Raw genomic sequence first — 24,348 nt, forward strand, 5'->3', positions numbered from 1 at the left:
GGCCCTTCCTTCACGGTTAAGTGCACTCCTGATAACTTACTCCGAGACTGATGTTTAGGGTTTGTGACTGCCAGGATCACAAACAAAAGCAGGGAAAGGAAAGAGGAAAGGGATCACCCTCTCTGGCCTCTTACATGGGAAGTAAGCTGTGCTAAAAGGACAATAGGAGAAGCATTAAGAGTATGTGAGGGCAGGAGCAGGGCAAGGAGCTGCTGGAGATGGAAGAGAGCACAGGCTGGACTATCAGTTTGCAGGTCCTCAGTCCAGAGTTTGCATTAGCTTCTCCCTTCCTCCAGCCAAGAAAAGCAAGAAAACTTGTGCTGCAATGCAATATCCCAGGATCGATGAGGAAAAAAAAGGCGGCACTGTTCATAGTGTGTATGCAAAGCAATCTACAGTCTTTATTCTCTAGACATTGAGGTGGGCGCAAAGACTAATTACAGAAGAAAGCGACCAAGAAGTTCACATTCTGTGCATCCCTCAGGTCACTTTGCTGCCTCATGACATCCTCACTCTTCTATCTTCCTATGAAACTCCCGGCTCTTTGCTCGGAGCTTGTTGACCTGCGACTCTGCAATGTCAGCCCGCTCCTCGGCTTCCTCCAGCTCATGCTGGATCTTGCGGAACTTGGAGAGGTTGACATTGGACAGCTCCTCCTGTGCGGGGAGAGGCAGTTGGTGGTGAGGAGCCCAGGGCAGGGGTTTCATTGATCCTGCGCCTTGGCCTTACAGGGCTGTGGCTCTTCCCTGGGGGAAGGCACAAACCTCCATCCCCCACCCACCACTGCTTACACATAAGCCTCACACAGACCTCCTCATCCTCCCCTTTTTAGAAGATCCATTGTAGACAGAACACAACTGGGTTGGAACATAATTCCTGTCTGGAATGTGGGAAGGAAACAAACTGGGCAGCTGGAAATCAGATTTTGTTAGCTCTGGAATTAAATATTCAACTACCTCTGCAGACCCTGAGATGGGGTTAGGAATTTGTAAGAGGCAGTGAGTCCATGAGATCTCCTCAGTGTCTCTCTCACAAATCCCCTTATCTGAGTCCAGAAGCCCTTGTCTGTACTAGAATGTTTGCAGCAGCAAAGTGCTGAGCATGGCTCAGACATTCACAAATTCAGGGGCTGCAGGACTTCCCTCAGTTCATCCCTGATTGCAGCATGCCCAGAAAAAGGCAAAGGCTCCTTGCACCGTTCTAAATGCAGTGCACGATGTGGCTTGGGAGTGTACTTCCAACACCTTCTCTAGCTGCTGAAATTTCCCTGGCCATATCCAAAATGTGGAATTCCCTGTAGTAGATGAGCATATGCTGAATCAGAAGGATTTATTATGTAGCATTTTCTGTGTTCCTAGGCATAGAATTCTGGAGTTTTGGCAGGTCATTTCTTCCACATAACTACCAAGCTTCTCTGAATTGCAAGGGTCACAGGCATCTTTCTTAAAGACAGTTATATGTATTTAAAAATTCTGAAAATAATGCAAAAAAATGTTATGTGCACTTGCCCTCCTCATTAGCCTTCTTATTCGCTCATTGATTCCATTCTCAAAAGCTAGGCTAATTTACAAGAATTTCAAAGACCTTGAAGCCATCCATTATTGATCAGTGGCACTTTCCAGTGGCACTTCCATTTATCTGCTCAATGACCATGCTACCCACTTGGAAAGTGTTTCTTGCCAAGCATTCAGAGTGATACTTACAGCCTCTTCAGATTGTCTCTTGTAGGATTTCACCTTCATCTGCAGCTTGTCCACCAGATCCTGCAGCCTAAGAATATTCTTCCGGTCTTCCTCAGACTAAAGCAGTTGGCAAACAGGAAAGAGTGTGAATTGGTTTCCCCACCATGTGAGTTAGCAATTCCCCTTGGCAATCAAGTGCAAAAACTTTTACTTCCTGCGAGAGGGTATGTCAGCCCAAGGAGGCCTCCTGCCTTACCTGGTAGGTCAGCTCCTTCACCCGCCTCTCGTACTTGCGCACACCCTTCACGGCTTCAGCGCTGCGCTTCTGCTCAGCATCAACCTCCCCTTCCAGCTCCCGCACCTGCAACGAGAAGCCCATCTGTGGAGCTCCCCTGGTCGTTACTCACGTGACATGCTCACTCATGCACAACTGAAAGCCCTACGCACTCTGGCCTCCAGCTTCTGGATTTGCTTCTTGCCTCCCTTCAGCGCCAACTGCTCAGCCTCATCCAGACGGTGCTGCAGGTCCTTCACTGTCTGGTCGAGGTTCTTCTTCATCCTCTCCAGGTGGGCGCTGGTGTCCTGCTCCTTCTTCAGCTCTTCTGCCATCATGGCTGCCTGATGAGAGCAAAGGGTCAAAGCCGTTTTGGGGCTGGAGACGGTTTGGGGGAGAATACGCCCACCGTCAGCAATGAAAGGAGCCCCTGACTCACATCTGTGATGGCCTTCTTGGCCTTCTCTTCAGCATTGCGGGCTTCCTGGATCGTGTCCTCCATTTCACCCTGAATTTGCATGATGTCCGTTTCCAGCTTCTTCTTGGTGTTGATCAAGCTGGTGTTCTGTGCAAAGAGAGATTGCAAGACTTGTATTCTGAGGCCTGCGATACCACACCTACAGCCTGAGCCAAGTCTTTACTCTTCAAGCTTGCAATTCAAACTCTGGACTTCTTTTTAAAATAGTTGTCTACTAAATGTGAGTGGTGGGCTCAGGTGATGGGCTCTGAGTATGCCTTTCCTTGTGGACAACAGTAGAGAAGCCATTCTAGTACTCCCTATCCTCTGGTATATAGCAGCCATCTGTGTTTGTTAAGTGTCAACACAACTGCTTTTGCACCATGCTCTTACCTGGGTATGGAGGAGCTGCACACGTTCAGTGGCATCCAGAAGCTCCTGCTCAGCCACTTTCCTCGACCGCTCCGTCTGCTCCAGGGCTGCACGTAACTCCTCAACTTCAGCCTGCAACAGGTTTGCTCTGCGCTCCACCATGGCCACCTGTTCCTTCAGGTCCTCCTGTGTCCTGAGAGCATCGTCCAAGTGTATCTGGGTATCCTGCAAAAGAGGCAAGAGAAATTGCAAGGCGACAGTGTGCGCTTGGGTGCCAAAAATGTCAGGGAAGCCTTTTCTCTTTCTGTGGCTTTGCTGAACGGACCTTGAGCACTGCCTGTGTGTTTCTCAGGTTCTTTTGTGCCTCTGCAGCCACGCGGTTGGCATGGCTCAGCTGGATCTCCATTTCATTCAGGTCTCCCTCCATCTTCTTCTTCAGACGCAGGGCTTCATTCCTGCTCCTGATCTCAGCGTCCAGGCTGCTCTGCAAGGACTCCACAATTCTGAGGTGGTTTCTCTTCATCTGGTCGATTTCCTCATCTTTCTCTGCTATCTTCCTGTCAATTTCAGACTTCACCTGGTTGAGCTCAAGCTGGAGGCGCAGGATCTTCCCCTCTTCATGTTCTAGGGAGGCCTGGACAAGTGGACACAAACACTTGTAGCATCGATAAAGCTACTGCTTGCTTTCTATGTAATTACAGAATACTTCAGGAAATCTCAGCTGGCTGTGCAGGTTTTAGCCGTATTTCCACATTGCTCATATTTTTAGTGCAGATGCCAGTGATTATGGGCATGTACCTCAGCTTCCTCCAAGGCAGCCTGGATTTCAGATTTCTCCTGCTCAATCTGCTTCTTGACTTTCTCCAGCTCATGAATCGCCTTTCCTCCCTCAGCAATCTGCTCCGTGAGGTCGGAAATCTCCTCTGTGGGAACAAAGACCAATGGCATGGTCAGGCACAGAGCCGAATGGGACGGGCCCTGCCACACCAGGGTGACAAACGCCTTTGCAGACCTGCAGGCACGGACCCATGTGGAATGCTTAGTAGACAAGCTTGTGGGAAAGCCCTGCCAGGAGCAGAGGGCCAGGGACTTACGCTGCAAGTTCTTGTTCTCACGCTTCAGCGTTTCCAGGTGATCCAAGGACTCCTCATAGGCATTCTTCATCTTAAACAGCTCCGTGCTGAGAGAGCGAGACTCCTTCTGGGAGGCTTCCAGCTCAGCCTGCGTTTCCTCATACTTCTGCTTCCATTCTGCCAGGATCTGGAGAGAAACAGGGCCTCAGCATGGATGTGGCAATCAGGAGGGGATGCTCTGCCCAGGAGCCCCAGGTCTGGAGCCCAAAAGACCTTGTCAAAGTTCTTCTGCTTCTTATCCAGAGCTGCGCAGGCAGCATTTGATCGCTCCACGTCAATCATCAGGTCCTCCACTTCATTCTGCAGCCGCTGCTTTGTCTTTTCCAGGGAGGCACATTTGGCATTGACAGCTTCGACGTGTTCCTCTGCATCCTGCAGGCGCTGTGCCAGCTTCTTCCTGGGAGGTGGTAAGCAGAGGACATAACTGGGGACTAAAATGGAAGTTTTTTTTCATTTTCATCACAGTGCTGAGGCACTTTGCAGTATTTGGTCCCCACGTACATGCTGCAGAGCCTACCGTAGCCAGTAATTTTTCTTCCCTTTTTCTTTCCCCTGTGTCTAGCTATCCCTCTGCCCTCTGCACACACCACACATTGCCTTTCTCCTGCATTCTTTGTCATATAGCATATTTTCCTTGTGTTTTTGAAAACTACATCTTTTATAGTACATATACCTGTTTCATATAACTCCTCCCCAACCTACAACTAGGCTTTTGCCTTTCAGTATCTTAGTAGTCTCTTCAAATTTCTGTTACTGGTTTCTGCCAGCCTTCCCCACACTCCTCACGTACTTGGCCTCCTCCAACTCCTCTGTGCGCTGAATAGCATCTGTCTCGTATTTGGTTCTCCACTGGGCCACTTCGCTGTTGGCTTTGGATAGGGCACGCTGCAGCTCACTCTTGGCTTCCTGCTCCTCCTCATATTGTTCCCGGAGTAAGTCACAGTCATGGCGCGCTGACTGCAAGCCATGGGCCAGAGCATTCTTGGCCTGGTAGTAAAAAGATAAGTAATAAGTAATAAGTAGTAGATGTATCCTGGGAAATTTTCTCTTACTGACACTTAGACACTGGAATATATCCCAGAGAAATAGTGATTAACTGACTGCATGAAAAAAATAAAAGCCAAAGTCTGATAAACTGCAAGAAGCTGGGAGTCCTGCACTGACAGGGCCTAGATTGCCTAATGGGATGCTTTGAACTTTTAATTAGATAACCTTCTAAACTCTTGAACACTGCACCAAAACCAATGTGATGTAAAATATTTATTTCATAAGTAACATGAAATATCTTCACCTTTATCTCTTCTTCTAATTGCCGCTTCAATTCTTCAATCTGCTGGGTGAAAGCCTGTTTCCCTCTAGACAGCTGAGAAATTAAAGCATCTTTTTCCTCTACTTGGCGTGCATATTCACCTGGAAAAGTTTGTAATTAAGAAAGAATTTTAACAGCCAAAAGAGTAATTTAGAGGGTTCTTCCATTTCCAAACTAGAGATGGAAGTGCCGTACCAGATTCTGTCTGCAGACGAGCTCTTTGAGCACTGAGATCGCTGATCATGCGCTGATTCTGCTCCTCCTTTGTTTTAAATTCACTTAGTTGGTCTTCCAGGGTGCGGCACATCTTCTCCAGGTTTGCCTAGGTGTCAATCACACATAAGAAAATAGAGTTAATACATCTGCCTTAGTTATATATACCTGCCTTAGTTAAAGCAGGAAAATTTGTCCAGAAGATGCAGTTTACATATCTGGGGACTACGTGTATTCGCAAACAGTTCTATACGTTGGATTTGGAGAAAATAGTTATATTATAACCTGATAATAGTTAAATAAGATACAATTAACCACAAATATTACATTGTTTTCCAATTACTAATAGAAGTATTTGTGTACCTTGGCTTTGGAGACAGATTCCATGTTACTGGCCAAGTCGTCAATCTCCATCTTCAGCTCACTCTTCTCCTTCTCCAGCTTCTGCTTCACTCGTTGCAGGTTGTCGATCTGCTCCCCGAGCTCAGCTGTGCTGTCCGCATGCTTTTTCCGCAGGGCAGCAGCCGTGGCTTCGTGCTGCAGCGTGGCCTCTTCGAGGTCGCGGCGCATCTTCTGGAATTCTGCCTCACGCTTCTTGTTCATCTCAATCTGAGCTGTGGTAGCCCCTCCTGCTTCTTCCAAGCGCTCACTGATCTCCTCTAGCTCCCTCGAGAGGTCAGCCCGATGCTTCTCTGCTTTTGCCCGAGAGGTTCGCTCTGCCTCAATTTCCTCCTCCAGTTCCTCAATACGAGCCTGGGGAACATTAGGGACCCTTCACACCCATGCCCTCCTCCTACCTGACCTGAGACTGGGTGGGAGAGGGGAAGGAACACAGACTTGCCTGCAGCTCCTTGATCTTCTTCTGCAATTGCATGCCCAGGGCTTGCTCATCCTCGATTTTGCTCTGGATCTGGCTGATTTCAAAGTCTTTCCTTTGCACAAAGCAAACCATGTTAGTGCCTGAACACAACCACCCAAGTGCGCCAGCCCAGCACTCAGGTGCCCCACAGCCACACTTACTTCTTCAGTTTCTCATCCAGCTGCTGCTTATCATTTTCCAAGTCCATTATGCTGTCATTTGCCAGCTTCAGGTCTCCTTCGAGTTTCCTCTTAGCTCTCTCAAGGTCCATGCGCAGTTTCTTCTCTTGCTCCAGGGACCCTTCCAGCTAAAAAGAACAAAGCCATCAGTGCTCTGCTGCCTACGCTTTCCTCTACAAAGTTTTCCGTTTCATTTAGCTATACATGTGCTTACATCGTCCACTTGCTGCTCCAGCTTGGTCTTAGCTTTGGTCAGAGTATTGACTTTGTCCTCTTCTGCCTGCAGGTCATCCAGTGTCTGCTGGTGGGCCTCTTGGAGGGCTTTCTTCTCTTTTGTCAGCTTCACAATTGTCTCGTCCAGGGCTGCCATCTCCTCTGTGAGGTTTTTCACCTTTGAGGAGAAGGGAGCAGTTAAAAAAATGTTGTTTAAAACTTCATACTGTATTACAAAATAGAGGTCTTTTCTGTAAAAGTGACAGCTTCTGTCTTATACCTTGTTTTCGGTGGCGTGTTTTTCCTTCTCAACCTTGGCCAGTGTTAACTCAAGATCATCAATATCTTTCTTCAGCTCTGAACATTCATCCTCCAGTTTCCTCTTCTTGGCTGTCAGCTCAGCATTAATTTCCTCCTCATCCTCAGCCCTTTCAGTCACCTCTTTAACTTTAGCTTCCAGTTGGATTTTAGTTTTGATGAGCTGGTCACATCTTTCCTCAGCATCAGCCAAAGCATCAGCTTCCTGGTGGAAAATACCATTTTTAGTGATATGTTTTTTGAGAGAATATCAAGATGCTTACCTTCATAGTTTAGAGTCCTGGATAGTAGTTTTGTAATTAAAAATTTGGTTTATGTTCCAACAGAATGAATTGCTGGAAAATTTGTCTCTAGGCTTTTTTTGCAACTTTTTTTTTGTTATTTGTTATATTTTGTCTCAAGTTTCAGTCTAGCAGAAGTAATATGAAAGAAAAATTATAATTTTAGCATTGAGTGGATTTCTTAATCTTTTTACAGTTCAAGATTCTTTAGAAATTGAGCATGTAAATTTTCCTATTACATATGCTGCATAGTATTACTTTGAAGATACAGTCTTCTCTATTCTGTGAACGATTTAATTTAGAAACTACAGCATTACAGCACCGCAGATGTACCACATAATTTTATGTAATTATTTTGAGTTATTTAGGAGGGCGAGTGAGAACATTAAATTCTGTTTCCTCTCAGTTAGTTCAGCATTGCAACATAGTAATATTCGTAACAGCTAAGCCACTACTTACACCAGAGAGAAACATGTTATCTTGTTTAATTGGAGAATAAAGAGAGGCAAGAAATGTCCTCTTATCTTGTCCCAAGAATTCCTAATCATGTGTGCATAAGGATAGGCATACTCAGTTTTGGAGAGGTAGGAAAAAATTACTAGAAGGACAAACATCATACTAATAAAAGTAAAGTTTGTTGATTGTTCTGATGCAGTTTAACTGAATGTAAATGACAGAGACCTCAGCATACACCATGGAAAACACTCACCCATGCAGTATCTTGACTAAAGCCTCCTGACAGTCCTTACTGAAGCTAATTATAGTTTTAGGAGCACCACTTAATGAAATACAATTGAATTTAATTAGATTGTAGTTTCTATGTGTCTTTTGAAAATGTAGTTGTAAATATCAGCCTGATAGTCAGTTCAGTTAGAATGAGGCACACTGGCAGTACTCACAGCCTGCACTTGGAGCTGCAGGTCATTTTTTTCCTGCACCAGTTTCACCATTTTCTCCTCCAGCTCCTTCCTCTTTGCCTCAGACTTTGCAAGCTCTTCCTTGGTTTTCTCAAACTCTTGTTTCATGTTGGCCATCTCCTTCTCAGATTCTGCACTCTTCAGCAAGGGCTTGATCTTGAAGAACAGCTTCATCCAGGGCCAGTGCTTGACATTCATGAATGCACGAATGTTGTACTGGATGCAGAAAATGGACTCTCTGAAAGGTAAGTCAAATTAATATTAAATATTTAGACCATGATGACACAATAAGCCAAATACAGTGAACCTAATTTGAAGAAGTGTCTACCTCCTTTCCACCATTCTCTGGTACTCCACTCTCATCAGGAAGCCCCTGCACCTGGCCTGTGTGCGAGTGATGAGCTGTGCCAGTTTCTCATCTCTCATCTCTTCCAGCAGACCTACCAGCCCAGCTTTGAAGAACACCTTAGGTAAGAACAAGAAAAAAGGTGCAGTGTATGTGCTTGTTGTCCAGTGTAGGCTGATACCCTGTCACCTATAGCAGATAATATGGGAAGTTAAGAGAAAGAGCAAAAGCACAAAGAATGTGTGCAGTGATAGACCCTCTGTTATATCGCCAAGCTTCCAACCTGCAGTTGAGGAACTATAAAAGCCAGACATTTTGCCTTTGTTTTTATTAACCCTTGATTCTTTTATTCTACAACTTTGTCTTAAATTATGAACCCTTAATTAACCCTTAATGAAATCATCCTATTGCAATGAATTTCAGTTTTATGCAAGTGTTGAGTCAATAAGTACTTAGCTGATTTCTTTTAAATACACTATTTGATCATTTTACATACTATCTGGAGAATCTGAGTATCATTCTCAAGCCATGCAAACCAAAAACACATAGTACAAACAGGTTTTGTACCTTGGTGTGACCGAATTTGTATTGAGTGTGGTCTATATCAATTGATCCAAGAAGTTTCTCACAAGCTTTCTTGCTGTCAATGAACTGTCCCTCTGGGATAGCACTTGCATTTAATACTTTGTATCTGGGGGAGAAAATGGAAGGAATTGCACTGGACTCAATGATCTTAAGGGTCTTTTCCAACCTAAATGATTCTATGATTCTATGAATATAAAGAGGTCTGTTGCTGAGACCAATTGGCTGGTACACTGCAAGAAAGAGTCTAAGAACTGTTGAGAATGTAACAGTCCTGCTAAACATAAACTTTAGAGAATGCTTTAGTCACCAGAGGTGGAACTTGAATTTCACAAGCTACTCAAGATGCACAAAATGATCCAGCAAGACAAAGAAGTCTGACCTCTGTTTAAAATCTGCATACAGGACTCTGTTGGGAAATCCTTTCCTGCAAATTCTGATCCCTTCCAGCACACCGTTACACCTCAGCTGGTGAAGCACCAGTTCATGCTCCATGGCACCTAGCAATTCAGAGCACAAATACATGCTATATCCTGTAATACAGAGGGGAAGAGCTGCACCATACTGAAAACCTTCTATATGTGAGTCTCTTACCAGGTGTTTTTGTTTCATTTGGGATGATGCAGCGTACAAAATGGGGGTGAGTGCTTCGCAAATTGGTCATCAGCTTGTTTAAATTCTCCTGGGAGAGTCATTAACAACAGTTTATATTAGCAAGTGTAATTCGCTATAAGCATCAAGCCCTCTGAAATGAAGCCCCATGCATCATTTTTTCTGACTTCCCACAGGTCTTTGCTGTTATTAACTTAATGTATAAAGTTATTCTGACTAATTTGTAGGAAATATCGTACTCTTAAACATACAATTTCAATACATTTCACTGACTCTAGTGGAATGCCTTCATTAGAAATTATATCCATCTTCCATTGGATGAACCCAGAGAGATAAACTGGTACCTCTATAAGGCAGTTTGAAGCATACTACAGTCGGCATTTAATATGGGTCATATGGAGCACACTGCATAGAACCTTCCTGTTTTCCCCACTGAAAGCAAAAGGAACAAAAATGACAAGCTGAGTTTTATTAGATTACATGTTTATTTTGTAAGGTAAGATGAGAATAAGGTGAGATGAATCCCAGCCTTGTTTTGTAATTAATATCTGTATACTTATTTATAAATAATTATTGCCTACAATTAGTGGAGGGAAGCAGGTGCCTCCAGAGGACATCTCAGAGTACGTAAATTAACCAGCCAGAAAATTAAGATGTCTAGACACTAACATGTCTAAACAAGAGGGATAGTGGAAGAAAGTTTGAAAACATAACAGAAATGCAACCCAAATAATATTTCTCCTATAACTTTACCTCTTAAATTCTTATGACCTTTAAACATAGGCTTATTGCATTATTTTTGAATGATACATGTTGGCAATAATTTCCCACTGGCAAGGCCAAGGCCCTACAGCTATGATTATTTTTCTGGGGGCACATACACACATGCCCACGTCCTGTTTCAGAGCACTGGCCAGATGCTATCTGGTGATCAAGAATCATATGACAGCAGATCTGTAGAAGAAACTAGTGTATATCAAGAAGGGAGTCCTAAAAGAAAGATGAATATGGTAATAAATAAACTCAGGAGAGACTAGGTATTTCACCTGGCAGAAGTGTATGGAGCAGCCAGGCAGCAAGACTTGGTGATGACAAAGAACTGTCAAGTATCTGACATCTTAAAAATCCATAACGCAAGGAGTGGTGATGTTTCAGCTATAAGAGATTGATCCCTGAATCATGGAGAAGAACTAGAGATACAAATGGAGCAAACAGGTCATCCTCCAGACCAGTGGGCAGAATATTGTTAAAGGGCAATAAAAGGTTCTGAAGTCAGAGGTGGGCATCTGAAGGAAATCTGGTATATTTTAGGAATATTTTAGAAGTTTTCAGTATGACATTCTTCCGTTTGGAAACATCATCTTGGGACAAGTGGACAAAAAGAAAAGTTGTGCATTCAGTGGAATGGAGCATAAATAGATCACAGTGGATTTATTCCCAGCAAAATATGGCCCAAGAACTTCATGGTCTTTTAACACAACTAAGCCAAGAAAATAATAGCCATTTTAAATGGCGGGTTTACTCCTCATCTTAGGAAGAAATAATGAACTATCTACTGTACCCGGAAAAGAGCTGAGACAGTCTGGAAGGAAGAACCCTTCTTCTTGCCACCTTTCTTGCCAGCACTAGCTTCTGCAAAATTGAAAATAAATAAAACAGGTTTTAGATTTTTGCGTTATGATTCCTTTTTGTAAGCTGTACATCAATGAAAATATGGAATTCATAGAACCAACCTGCTTCTGCTCCACCATAGTTGGCAAAGAGTAAGGCCAATGTTTTCAGTGATGATTTCTGGTACAACCCAATGACAGTTTCGTTCAAGGGATCTTTGTTCTTCTCAAGCCAGCCAGTGATGTTGTAGTCTACTGTGCCAGCATAGTGTATCAGGGAGAAGTGGGCCTCAGTCTTCCCTTTGGTAGGCTTGGGCTTCTGAAAGTTGCCGGATTTGCCCAGATGCTGGTCATAGAGCTTGTTCTTGAAAGAGGTGTCAGTTGCCTTAGGGAACATGCACTCCTCTTCCAGGATGGAGAAGATACCCATAGGCTGGAAGAAACACACAAGGGAGACAGATTGAAATTTAGTTTTCAGGGCAATAATGACCTTCACCTAGGCAAAGTAGTGGAACACAGACTGAGATACACATCAGGAAAGATTATTATTCAATTATTATTCAATTACATTTTCTGCTAGAAAGAGAGATTAAACGAATTGATACCTACATTTTTTAACACCAAATGACTCATAAAGATTAATGGAAATTCATTTAGTTCATATTGAGAATGTGTTTTATAAAATCAGAGCACCACCTTCTTATCTAGCAGGACTCAAAGGACACACAGATGTCTTCGACAAATTGAACAGGAGCCAACAATACACCCTTCCTGCAAAGGCAGCCAGCTCTTCCTGGGCTGCATTAAGAGTGTGGCCAGCAGCTCAAGGGAGGTGATCCTTCCCCTCTACTCAGCTCTGCTGAGAAACATCTGGAGCGCTGTGTCCAGTTCTTGGCTCCCCAATACAAGAGAAACATAGACATAATAGAGTGAGCCCAGTGACAGGCCACAAAGATATTTAAATGACTGGAACATCTGACATACAAGGAGAAGCTGTGTACATGGGACTGTTCAGCCTGGAAAAGAGAAAGCTCTGGGTGATCTTATCAATGTGTATAAATACCTAATGGGAGGTGATAAAGAAGTCAGAACTAGAGGCTTCTCAGTGCTGTTCAGTGACAGGACAAGATGGAACAGGCATGAATTGAAATACATGAAATTCCATTTAAACAGAAGAAAAAAAAGCTTCTTTACTGTGAGGGTGGTCGAAAGTTGTAACATGTTCCCCAGAGTATCTGTGGAGTCTCCACCCTTGGAGATATTAAAAACCCAACTGGACATGCACCTGCGCTACCTGTTCTAGCTGACCCTGCCTTGACCAAGGGGGTCAGACTAAGTGATCTCTAGAGCTGCCTTCAAACCTCAGCGGTTCTGTGATTCTGTGATTCTAACTACTTATCATCCTGCCGGCCACTGAACTTTTAATCTCATGTGCAGTGTGACTGCCTTCTCATCGTCTGTCAAAGGATGCATATGTAAGTGCAGCTGTGTGCCGACAGTTATGTATGTCCATCTTCTATGTTAATTTTACAAAGATATAGCTATTCTGCTGTACAAGCACAAGTCTGTCAGAGCTGAAAGGTGAGGAGGACACACTGACCTGGAAATTGACTCTAGCTGTTTTGGAAGAACACACTTATTGGGAGTTTAACAACCTTTTGGCACTTGAAAAGAGACCAGTACAGACTAGCTCCCACACAGCTGTATGAAATCTCCTTCATGTCTCACTTCACAGAAAAAATAAACTACCGGGCAAGGTATTTTGAATAACAAAAGCTGAATATTTCGACATGAACATAGAGGATCCCTTTGAAAAATGAGCCCAAGTAAATACAGAATTTCCACGCATGTAATGCATTTGAACAGGAAGGATACCTTCTCAATCAGCTCAATGCAGGCAGCCAGGTCCATCCCAAAGTCAATGAATGTCCATTCAATTCCTTCCTTCTTGTACTCCTCCTGCTCCAGCACAAACATGTGGTGGTTGAAGAACTGTTGCAGTTTCTCGTTGGTGAAGTTGATGCACAGCTGCTCAAAGCTGTTAAACTTGAAATAAAATAAGACAGACCCATATTTGCAAGATGCAGCAATAATTGTAAAACCTCATCCTGCAAAAATAAGGAATGCAGTTATCTTGGCTTCATTGTCAAGTCTGTTTATTTCTTCAGTCTGCTTTATGTCTATGTAACAAAACAGAGAAATGCATCAAATTTATTGTCCACAAGGAATTTTTTTTCATTGATAAAAATGTGAAGATAAAATATATTTCTTGTATAAACTGAGACCAAATTACAGGGAGAAAAAAGCCAAGTTTAGGCCTATCATGATATACATGTTTTCATACTGTCTTGGCCTTGATCATTTAAACCAAGGAATTTTTCTGATTGGACCATTCTGTACTTTGGAGTTTGCACATCTTGAAATAAGACAAGTCCTTTGAAACGTCATTTTTTTTGCTTCATTACATAAAAAGACAAATAGCTGCAAAAAATTATGTGATGATACTGTATCTTCTTTAAAAATATGTCTCAGAGTGATCGTAACATCCAGTTGTCACTTCCAAATAGCTCTTACAAAATCTTTGTTACTTACATCAAAGATTTCAAAGCCAGCAATATCCAGGACTCCAATGAAGTACTGTCTGGGCTGCTTCGTATCTAGCTGTTGATTGATACGAACAACCATCCACAAGAACATCCTCTCATAGACAGCCTTTGCAAGAGCACCTACAGCATTGTGCACCTATAAGAAAAAAAAAACGCCTGTAGTTACCATACAGAGCAGAGGAGAATCAAAAGGATCTTAATTGAAAACATGGTTCCAGGTTACCATGTTTCTTACCTGCTGTGCAGTTTGACCCTTGGTCACATATTCATTCCCAACCTTGACTCGGGGGTAGCATAGTGCCTTCAGCATGTCAGCTGAATTCAGACCCATAAGGTAGGCAGCCTTGTCAGCAACTAAAAAAACAGAGGAAAAAGGAAGAATTTAGTGTCACACAGACTTTGAATCCTGGAGTATTCTCTAAAGGCTGCAGATTCAGATTTCTGTTCTTTGAAATCTTTCCATAGACTCTCACAGAGGGAATCTTGGTAACATCAAAGTCATCATTATGCATATTGAGCTTTTCTAAAAGAATTTATGTTTGATAATCTTCACTGAAGCACATAGAAAGTAATGATGTTTTCAAAAATCTGGCACAAAAACAAAAGCTGCAGCTTGTCAGTCTGAATATTTGTAGCACATGCGTAGCTCAGGAGCTTGCAGTGACAACAGTCAGATACTGATCTACATTCAGGTGATCAAAACCACCCAATATTTAGGGTGGAACACAGAGAGGATATCTCTTTCAGATCCAGAGCCTACAGCATTTTCTGAGCTTCCGTTTCTGATGTTCAATCAAACTCACTGGGTTTCATCCTTTTAGCTATGGTACTTCCCACCTTCTGCCTAGTTGTTTAGCAAGAGAAGCCATTGCTCAGAGAACTGGGGATGTGGGTTGTAGGTGTGTGCCAACAAAGGAGAGTAATCAAATACAGCTCTCACACCAGAGTTCCCTGAGCATCTGACAGGTGAGGGTGAATGGGAACATGGTCCCCCATCCTGTTAGAGCTGAACCACTTGGCTGTTTCACAATTGCAAGCCATATTCCAACAAAGGTATGACTAATAATGTTACTGGAAGTGTATAAAGGACAGTTTAAGCTATTAATTGTTCATAGCATAAGATACAAAAATCCTGATATCAGGGAACTTGATGTACTGAGAAGAGGTCAAGGGTCAGGTTTTTTCTGGCTTACTGTTTTCCTTGGGATCCAACAAAGAACAACTTTTGCTGTCTTCCACATCCATAGAGGCTTAGAGAAGGTTTAATTATTGAATTTGATAATACCTTCTGTGCCATCTGGCTCTGCCTGCTCCTCTCTTGGTTTCTGCTTAAACTTCAAGTTCCCGTAGTGCATGACAGCCCCTGTCAGCTTGTAGATGGCAGTCTTTTCATCGGCAGTGAAGCCCAGGATGTCAATGGCACTCTGGTAATACAATCAGTAAAGTGAAATATTTGCATGTTATGTAATGTATGACCTGTGCCTGTTGACCTGTTTTGTAAGTTACTTACATCTGTAGCCATCAGCTCTTCCTTGTCATCAATGCTTGGAACAGTGATTTCACCTTGACTCACAAAAGGGTAGTCATATGGGTTGGTGGTGATGAGGAGCATTTCTGAAAACAAATGGGTTCATGGGTTAAATTTCATTGGTTCTGTAATGTAGTTAAATCTTGCTCAGTGATCTTCCTCCAGAAAGCTCACTGATGCCTCTTACCAATTAGTTCTGGCTTCTTGTTAGAGGTGACCTGATAAAATATGTGGTAGCTTCTTTCTGCCTTGAGCTGGAAAGTGACTCTGGACTTCTCCAGCAGATCTGGCAAGGACAGTAGGACAGAGTTAGCACAAGTACTGGGGAGGGTGAGAAAGAATGTGATCAGGCCAGGAGAGTCTCTTACAAGTTTCAATGTCAGCAGAAGCCAGTTTGCCTGTGGCCCCAAAGTGGATTCTGATGAATTTGCCCTGTTAAGGAGAACGAGAAGCATTTCAGCCTAGATGCATTTCGTTGCCATCTCCTTATGTGAGAATACCACTAGCCCATCACTACTGTTATCATGAGGAGGGTTTTTCAACAACTTACAAAGCGTGAGGAATTGTCATTCCTCACAGTCTTGGCGTTTCCAAAGGCTTCCAGCAGTGGGTTAGCACTGATGATTTGATCCTCAAGAGTTCCCTGTAGGATGATAATTATTCCTGGTTATCATTTCCATAAATCATGTCAAGAAAAGCATTGATTCAAGCCAATATCTATTAATTTACCTTCATTTTGCCAGACTGCTGCTCCTCCTTCTTCTTCTCCCCACTCGCTGCAATTGTTGCAAAGTACTGGATGACACGCTTTGTGTTCACAGTCTTCCCTGCACCAGATTCTCCACTGTGAAACCAAAGAGAGAAGCAGAGGGCGTGTGGTCAGGCAAGAGGTCCCCTGGCACCCGGCAGCCCCACAGCAACCCAAACAGGGGATGAACATACGTGATCAGGATTGACTGGTTCTCACGATCTGTGAAAGAGGCAGAATGAAAGACAGTGTTAGCAGTTCACCTGGGTAACATGGAGCTGAGTGAGAAATAAAGCTGTAAATGTAAGTTGGGGCTTCTTCAGAAAGTCCAAGACTACCCATTCCCTTCCAGGTACTAACAGTAGTAAGTATAAGCCCAAATGGATGCATGTGGTCCTGAGACAAGCTGTGCACCCACTTGCCCTTCACAAAATTCTCATCAAGAAATCTAATCAAACTGCCTATCTGTGTTCAAAATAGTGGATTACATGGAATAATAACATTTTCTTTCCTATCAGTGGAAAAAAGTAGCAAACTGAGTCAAGCACTATTTCTACAGTGGGAGAGTGTAGAACTTCATACAATAAAGTGCATACATGACACAGTGCTGAGCCCATGCATGCTTCTGGGTCAGTTTCACTTGAAATTAATTCCTGCATGACTCAATCAAGTTCTCAGTCAAACATCTCTGTGGTGTTTTAAGCTAGCTTGTCACATGCTCCTTTTTGGTTTAGACTGCTGTTAGGGAGGCCAAGCACTCACCAGTTAGCATGAACTGATAGGCATTGTCAGAGATGGAGAAGATGTGTGGAGGGGCCTCCTGGCGCTTCTTGCCTCGGTAGGCCAACACCACCTCCGGGTTGTACACCGGCAGCCACTTGTAGGGGTTGACAGTGACACAGAAGAGACCCGAGTAGGTCTGCAAGGAAGGGAGACAGCACATGGGCTTCCACTTAACCTGGCAGAGCAGTTCCTCCTACCTGCCCAAAGGAAGACTGCTGCTGGTACTTACGTAGATCATCCAGGCTGCATAACGCTCTTTGAGGTTGTACAGCACAGCGGGTTCATGGAGGTGGGTCATCATGGCCATGTCCTCGATTTTATCATACTTGGGAGGATTCATGGCGAAGATTTGATCTTCCTTCACGGTCAGGGTCTGCCAAGGAAACAAAAGATCCATGTATGTCAGCTGAAAGCTTGGAATGGGATGCAAATGGTGTCCTTCAGCCTTGTTTTTCACTCACTTCTCCAGCTTCAGTCTTGACAGTGACCTTCCCTGATTCCCTGCTCTGGATTGTCCCTTTCACAAAGGATTCCTTAGGATGGGCCACAAAGACGGATGTCTTGGCATCAAAAGGCTTGTTCTGGGCTGCAATTCTTTCCTTCTCTGACTTTCGGAGATAGGGAGCCGCCTCCCCAAAAACAGCCATCTCAGAGTCTGCAGAGGCCATGTCTGCACTTTACTGAAGGCACGTCAAGCACAGGACTCTAATGGGGAGGAACAATATGGCACTCATTAGTTATGTCTTTTCTGTAAGATTGGGAAAAATTTTATACCCTGTACCTCGGTTTCTCTTCATACTGAGTACATGGGACATCTAACATGAGCTAACCAGAGACAATTTTTAGGTCAACTTAGAAAGTAAGAGGTTTTCGTTGATGTAGTCTAGGTCTTCAAATATTTAGGAGAGCAACTTTTAATCACCTTTCAGAACTGTGGGTTTGGAGCTTTAAGAATACTGTGTCTATAAGATAAGAGTGAATTTGCTGAGAGAGTTTCACTAAGATATCACTATTAGGAATGGAAATACAGTTAGAACATTTTGTTAAAAGGATGAGCAGTCAAGAAACATTTCTGAAAAACTGTAGTTTAGGCAACCTACAGTCTTGGAAAACATTGAACCTGTGGGACATTTACCTATTAAATATGGTGGTAACAGACAGTGGGAAATTAATGAATTTTGCTAATGAAGTTGTCAACTGAAAGAAAAGGGTAGGCTTTGTGACCTTTTAACATTCTGCCATAATTTAATTTGATTTATGCATTTGTCATTCTTTTGTACAATATCTAAATAATTTCAGCCCCAAAGTTCTGACTTGGGTGAAATAGAATTCAGTCCTTGAAATTGGAATTGCCATGCCTGTATTAAGATCCCAAATAAATACTTACTGAAAAAAATCTAGCAACAGATGAGTTCTCAAAACTTTAAAAAAATAGGAGTATTTCTTCAGATGCTTTATTAAACATGTAGGTAGCTAAATTTAGCTAACTCCACTTAAAAATTCTCTAGCTACGTTAGTAAAATTGATTCCCTCTTTATTCATTAGGTAATTTTTTTTTTTTCTGGAGTAAGAAAATGGGTATCTAAGAGAGCTCTGGCATTTTACAAAGGTCGTTAGAAGGTCTGTATGCTCAGACAATTTATTAATTCATACATTCTCAGGTAGAATGCAGAATTTTGCACTTTTTCCTGCTCTCCTTATCTTGGTCCAGTTCTGCTGGTGCCATAGCAAAGATGGGAAGCCAGCAGGCCTTGATCCTATTAGGGCAGTTAAGCAGAAGTGAAAAATTTCCCCATGTGGATTTTCTGGTCTGCCATCAGTGGTCAGACACTTCAAACACAGCCACTTCAAAACCTGGGTCACCCCACCACCTTCTACTGTAATCACACTAGGTTTGAATATAGGGTGAAACAGTGATGCTTCCAGAAATCCCACCCAAAAGGATCTTTCTCTGCCCTCTAATAATTAATAAATCAGGTTCTTACCTCTCGTGACACCAAGAGGGGTGGCTTGCGGGCTGGCAGCTGGTCAGTACTGTAAAACAGAAATGGCAACTCCCTAGTTGCTGCTGCACAGAAATCCAGAGTGAAAATGTGCAGGTGCCTTGAAAGCAGATTTAAAACCTGAGCTGAGAAATTGAGTTCCCTCCTGGAAATGAGCACTGGAGGCAGCAGCAATGCTGTAGAACCTAAAGGCACCATCCCCTTCCTGCAAGCCTGTGGACCCCATACACTTACCTTCAAGCTTTCTGTGGAGACAGGGCAGACTTGTCACAGGGACATTTTATACCATCTAGTCTGCAGATGCTACAGATGCCTACTCTTTCTTCGGTCAAAAAATTTTTGGCAAACCTTCTTTGGTAAAGCATTGTCTGGCAAACTGAACTAAGGGCATAATTGTCATTTGACATGACTAGATATAATTAGAAAATCTTGATGTCTTACTGACTATATGAATACATCTTCTATAAACAATCTGACAAGGGTGTTAAGGAGGGAATCTGGACTAGTCAAGGCACTTAGAGAACTTGGATGCAAGACTTATGGATTCTATTGCTGGCTTTCCCACCGACTCACTGTATGACCCAGGGTAGATTGCTTGGTATGTCAGCACCACAGATATCCCAGCTGTACAATAGATAAAACAGGATGTTAAAAGGTAAATTAGCATTATTAAAAGCTTTTGGCAGTTGTGATGGCAAAATCCTGAAAGCAGAAGTGCAAATGTATAATGAGCGTTACAGGCACAGCAGGATCATCAGCCAAACACTGCAGCAGTGAGAGGCTGGGTTCTACCTGGGCTTTTAAGCTGGTGCCTCTGACAGAGATGTGAGGCAGCTTCAAGGATATTGGGAAGAGTGCGTGCACGCATGCACACACACACACAGAGGCATACGCTTGTGTGCCTGTCTGTACACACTTCAGATTGTGAATAAGTGGGAGATTCTCCAAGAAATGTTGTTGTGCACCACCTTGTTCTATGGGAGGGGTTATACCTGCTCAGACTTCTGAGCTGCAGGTCAGTGCCAGTGAGCAAGAGATGCTCCCTTCTTTTGCTAGCAACTTCTTAGCTTATCCAGGTGTTCCCATGCCTACAATGCTAGGAAAGATAACTGATCTAGAAATGCCCCCTACAGTTTTTTTCCTACATAAAATTGACAGAAAGATCCTCTAGTCAGCCATACCTATACAAATACTTGGACATACGCACAAACACCTCTCCTCAGCATGCAGTCCCAAATGCTCTGCACCCAATACATCCTCAGTCCAGCACTTCCATTTCATCACAAATATCCTGCACACGTACACACTTGCACAGTTCAAAAAAAAGCAGTGATACCTTTACCAGAGCATTGCGGGTGGCAGGCATGGCTGTGCAATGCTGATGGGAATGGCGGGGGAGCGGGATTTGCTGGTAGTCCTGGAGAGAGACTGACCTAGTTTTGGGAAGAGGGGACTGTCATGTAAGCTGCTTTAAATCCTGTCAGATTTAAACACATTCTTCCCCTGGTCATTGGCATTTTGGTTATTAAAAGAGCTCAGTGGATAATACATGGGCAAAGTTAGAAAAATGGTGCATGGATCTGCTGTAATAACCAGCATCAGGCAATGTCCTGTGCTTGTGAAGCCTATTCCAAGGAGGGCTGCAGCGCTGCAGTGCCCACTTTTTCGGAGCCCAAATCCAGAGCTCACCGCTGGGCTCCATACACAGGGAATGGGGAGGCTGATGGAAACACCCTGCACCCTGCCCAGGAGGAGCCCAGAGCCAGCCAGTGGGAAATGGTCAGTGCAGGGGTGCATCTGAAGTCCTGCCTCTCTGGGGAGCAGGCACCAAGGGGTGCTGGCAGGGGCACCTCCATCCAGCAGGACCTAGAGTGCAACTGTGCTCCCCAGCACGGGGCCAGCAGGCCATTGTTCTGAGGGGCTCTTGCAGCTGAGTCCCTGGGGTGCTGGGGTGCCATGTGGTGTCCAGCAGCCCAGTGGCTCTCAGTCCTGACCAAGGAGGGGACAGAAAGGTCTTAGCATCTCAGAGCCCAGTGTTTAGAAGACCATGCAAGAAGAGCAAGGAATGGCTGAGGCCTCTCCCAGGGCATGAAAGCTGGGGGTATTTTCCCCTCAGGCTGGGGAGGGAGCTCTGGTCCCGCGTTCCCAGGGAAGCTATAACATCTGCACTATAAAGGCAGCATAGCCTGGCAGCAGCAGGTTAAGTATTAAATAGCTGCTGTTGCTCTTCTGTGGGGCTCTGCTCTCAGAGGTACATGGCAAGTGTGTATTATGCAGTGTTATCAGGCTGGCACAAAGTGCCCTCAGAATGTGCTGGGGCTATATGGAGAGTCTAGTTGATTGTGCTAGGCTAGATCACCTGACCTTGGGGACTGAAAATCTTTGACTTCCCAGTGGTCAATGACAAAGCCAGTCTTCTGGCCGTCATCTATTTGGACTTCTGTAAAGCCTTTAACACAGTCCCTCACAACATCCTTCTCTCTAAATTGGGAAGATATGGGTTTGATGGGTGGACTGTTCAGTGGATAAGGAATTGTGTGGATGGTTGCATCCAGAGGGTCGTGGTCAATGGTTCGATGTCCACATGGAGACCAGTGACAAGTGGAGTACCTCAGGGGTCCATACTGCGACCAGTGCTGTTTAACATCTTCATCAATGACATAGACAGTGGGATCGAGTGCACCCTCAGCAAGTTTGCAGACGACACCAAGCTGAGTGGTGCAGTTGACATGCCAGAAGGACAAGATGTCATCCAAAGGGACCTGGACAAGCTGGAGAGGTGGGCCTCTGTGAACCTCATGAGGTTCAACAAGGCCAAATGCAAGGTCCTGCACCTGGGACGGTGCAACCCCCGATACCAATACAGGCTGGGGGATGAAGGGAATGAGAGCAGCCCTGCGGAGAAGGACTTGGGGGTACTGGTAGATGAAAAGCTGGACATGAGCTGGCAATATGCACTTGCAGCCCAGAAAGCCAACCGAATCCTGGGCTGCATCAAAAGAAGCGTGGCCAGCAGGTCAAGGGATGTGATTCTGTCCCTCTGCTCTGCTCTGGTGAGACCTCACCTGGAGTACTGCATCCAGCTCTGGAGCCCTCAGCACAAGAAGGACATGGAACTGCTGGAGTGGGTCCAGAGGAGGGCCACAAAAATGATCCAAGGGCTGGAGCACCTCTCCTATGAGGCCAGGCTGAGAGAGTTGGGGTTGTTCAGCCTAGAGAAGAGAAGGCTGCAAGGAGACCTTATTGCGGCCTTTCAGTACTCAAAGGGGGCCTATAGAAGGGATGGGTCCAATCTTTTTAGCAAGTCCTGTTGCGACAGGACAAGGAATAATGGATTTAAACTGAAGAAGAATAGATTTAGACTAGACATAAGAAAGAAATTTTTTACAATGAGGGTTGTGAAGCACTGGAACAGGTTGCCCAGAGAGGTAGTGGAGGCCTCATCCCTGGAAACATTCAAGGTCAGGTTGGATGGGGCTCTGAGCAACCTGATCTAGTTAAAGCTGTCCCTGCTCAGTGCAGGGGGATTGAGCTAGATGACCTCTAAAGGTCCCTTCCAACCCAAAGCATTCTATGATTCTATGATTCGCAGCAGAGCTCTTCCGGACTTGTGTTGTCTAGGATGTGGACCCAGCTGTGTAACAGGCAGGAGTGATGCACATGGCCAGGCAGTTCTGGGCATACAGTCAGCCAAGGGAAGGTCTAGTTTGAAAGAGAAGCAGCCAGTGAGTTAAGGTGTCTCCAGGTGTGGACAGTCTTGGCAGTGCTTTGCGGATTGAACTTAGTGTCGGTAGGTCCCCATAAGCCACTGCTAGAAACCTAAAGTCTTTTTGAAAGTGTTCCATATCTCAGAAAAGGGTTGTGAAGTAGGGCATAGCAATGAAGGAGAGGCTTTTATCCAGATGGCTTTTGAGTATCTCCAAGGATGGAGTCTTCACAATGGCTCCGGGAAACCTGTGTTAGTGCTTGGTCACCCTCACAGTGAAAAAGTGTTTCTTGATGTTCAGAGGGAACCTCCTGTGTGTCAGTTTGTACCCATTGGCTCTTGTCTTGTCACTGGGCACCACTGAAAAGAGCTTGGCTCCATCCTCTATGCACCCTCCCCTCAGGTATTTATATACATTGATGAGATCCCCCTGAGCCTTCTCTTCTTCAGGCTGAAGAGTCCCGGCTCTCTCAGCCTTTCCTCATAGGAGAGGTGGTCCAGTCCCTCAGTCATCTTACTGGCCTTTGCTGTACTCTCTCCAGTAGCTCTATACCTCTGTTATACTGGGGAGCCCGGAACTGGACACAGCACTCCAGGTGTGGCCTCATCAGTGTTGTGTCAAGGGGAAGGATCACCTCCCTCAACCTGCTGGCAACACTCCTCCTAATGCAGCCCAGGCACCGTTCACCTTCTTTCCAGCTAGGGCACATTGTTGGCTCATGTTCAACTTGGTGTCCACCAAAGGTCTTTTTTTGCAAAGCTGCTTTCCAGCTGGTCAGCACCCAGCATATGCTGGTGCATGGGGTTGTTCCTCCCCAGGTGCAGGGCTTCGCACTTCCTTTGCACTGTTGGACCCAGTATCGACCTCTGGGTTTTGCCTAACCAGTACCCAGTTGAACACTATCTTTAACATAGAAAACACTTCATGTTAAATGGGTCCTAGCAATTGCAGAATCACAAAAGACTTCGAGTCTTACTGCCATGTTTACCAGTATTGATAATTGAATAACTAAATCATATGTAGACTTCCAGCTAAAGACCCTTTGTGACGTTAAAGCAAAGCAACTAAAGTGCACAGGCACCTCTACATTCCCCCAGTAAACTCCATGCTTTGCATACAAATAGGGTGAGATGACCGTAGGTTCAATATAATGTCCATAGAGGCAAGAATACATACGCTGTCTTAGAGACCAACACATTTGCCATCTACTTCAGGCACCTAGCTTCACTGTCTCAAATATTGGACTATCCAAATCACGGAAGCTAGTCTCTGCTTGATCCTTGGAGGAGAGTCTGGATGGTAGGACTACCAGCCAGCAGCATCTGTTTCTAATAGTGGTTCCCACCCACTCTGACTGAAGCTGTTTTCAACATGAGTCCATAACAGCCATGTGAAAACAGGCATCCTGAAGGTTGAGGAGCTTGTGACCCCATTCACTAGCAGAACTATCATCATTATCTTGAAGGTGTGAATCTGGCAGTTTTCCTATCACCAGAAAGAATCACGACATTCCTTGACACAAAGAAATGGCAGCTATAGAGCTATTCCACTGAAATGGGAAGGAGCATGTTCCCTGTCCCCAGAGTCAACAGGAAAGAAACTTTCTGCCAGACTAT

At 44.4% G+C, this 24,348-nt stretch overlaps 1 protein-coding gene across 2 annotated transcripts; it reads right to left on the reverse strand.

The window, feature by feature from the left end:
- Positions 1–415: 415 nt before the first annotated feature.
- Positions 416–17,714, reverse strand: LOC104027583 (myosin heavy chain, skeletal muscle, adult). 2 transcript variants are annotated; one of them, XM_075719565.1, is made up of 38 exons: positions 17,484–17,714; positions 17,252–17,395; positions 17,002–17,158; positions 16,434–16,461; positions 16,221–16,335; positions 16,042–16,134; positions 15,860–15,923; positions 15,679–15,777; positions 15,474–15,577; positions 15,249–15,387; positions 14,199–14,317; positions 13,950–14,099; positions 13,233–13,403; positions 11,481–11,790; positions 11,309–11,376; positions 9,730–9,817; positions 9,518–9,635; positions 9,121–9,244; positions 8,536–8,672; positions 8,190–8,445; positions 6,972–7,214; positions 6,693–6,869; positions 6,461–6,606; positions 6,282–6,372; positions 5,804–6,193; positions 5,423–5,549; positions 5,210–5,328; positions 4,709–4,905; positions 4,132–4,315; positions 3,880–4,045; positions 3,584–3,708; positions 3,111–3,419; positions 2,807–3,010; positions 2,396–2,521; positions 2,130–2,300; positions 1,939–2,043; positions 1,704–1,799; positions 416–656 (listed from the first exon to the last, which is right to left on the reverse strand). In XM_075719565.1, the coding sequence occupies exons 1-38, from the start codon at positions 17,688–17,690 to the stop codon at positions 510–512; spliced, it is 5,814 nt and encodes a 1,937-aa protein (XP_075575680.1). In that variant the 5' UTR covers positions 17,691–17,714; the 3' UTR covers positions 416–509. The 2 variants fall into 2 exon arrangements, with proteins under 2 accessions (XP_075575680.1, XP_075575679.1); XM_075719564.1 differs by having other exon boundaries at positions 11,309–11,379.
- Positions 17,715–24,348: the final 6,634 nt, after the last annotated feature.

The sequence above is a fragment of the Pelecanus crispus genome, chromosome 12, assembly GCF_030463565.1.
Source record: "Pelecanus crispus isolate bPelCri1 chromosome 12, bPelCri1.pri, whole genome shotgun sequence".
Taxonomy (NCBI): domain Eukaryota; kingdom Metazoa; phylum Chordata; class Aves; order Pelecaniformes; family Pelecanidae; genus Pelecanus; species Pelecanus crispus.

Coding starts and splice junctions, on each gene's coding strand:
- LOC104027583 (XM_075719564.1), bottom strand. CDS start 17,690: ATGGCCTCTGCAGACTCTGAGATGGCTGTTTTTGGGGAGGCGGCTCCC. Junction 16,336..16,433: donor AACCAGTCAATCCTGATCAC/GTATGTTCATCC, acceptor TTGGTTTCACAG/TGGAGAATCTGGTGCAGGGA. Junction 2,522..2,806: donor TGCAGCTCCTCCATACCCAG/GTAAGAGCATGG, acceptor CTCTTTGCACAG/AACACCAGCTTGATCAACAC.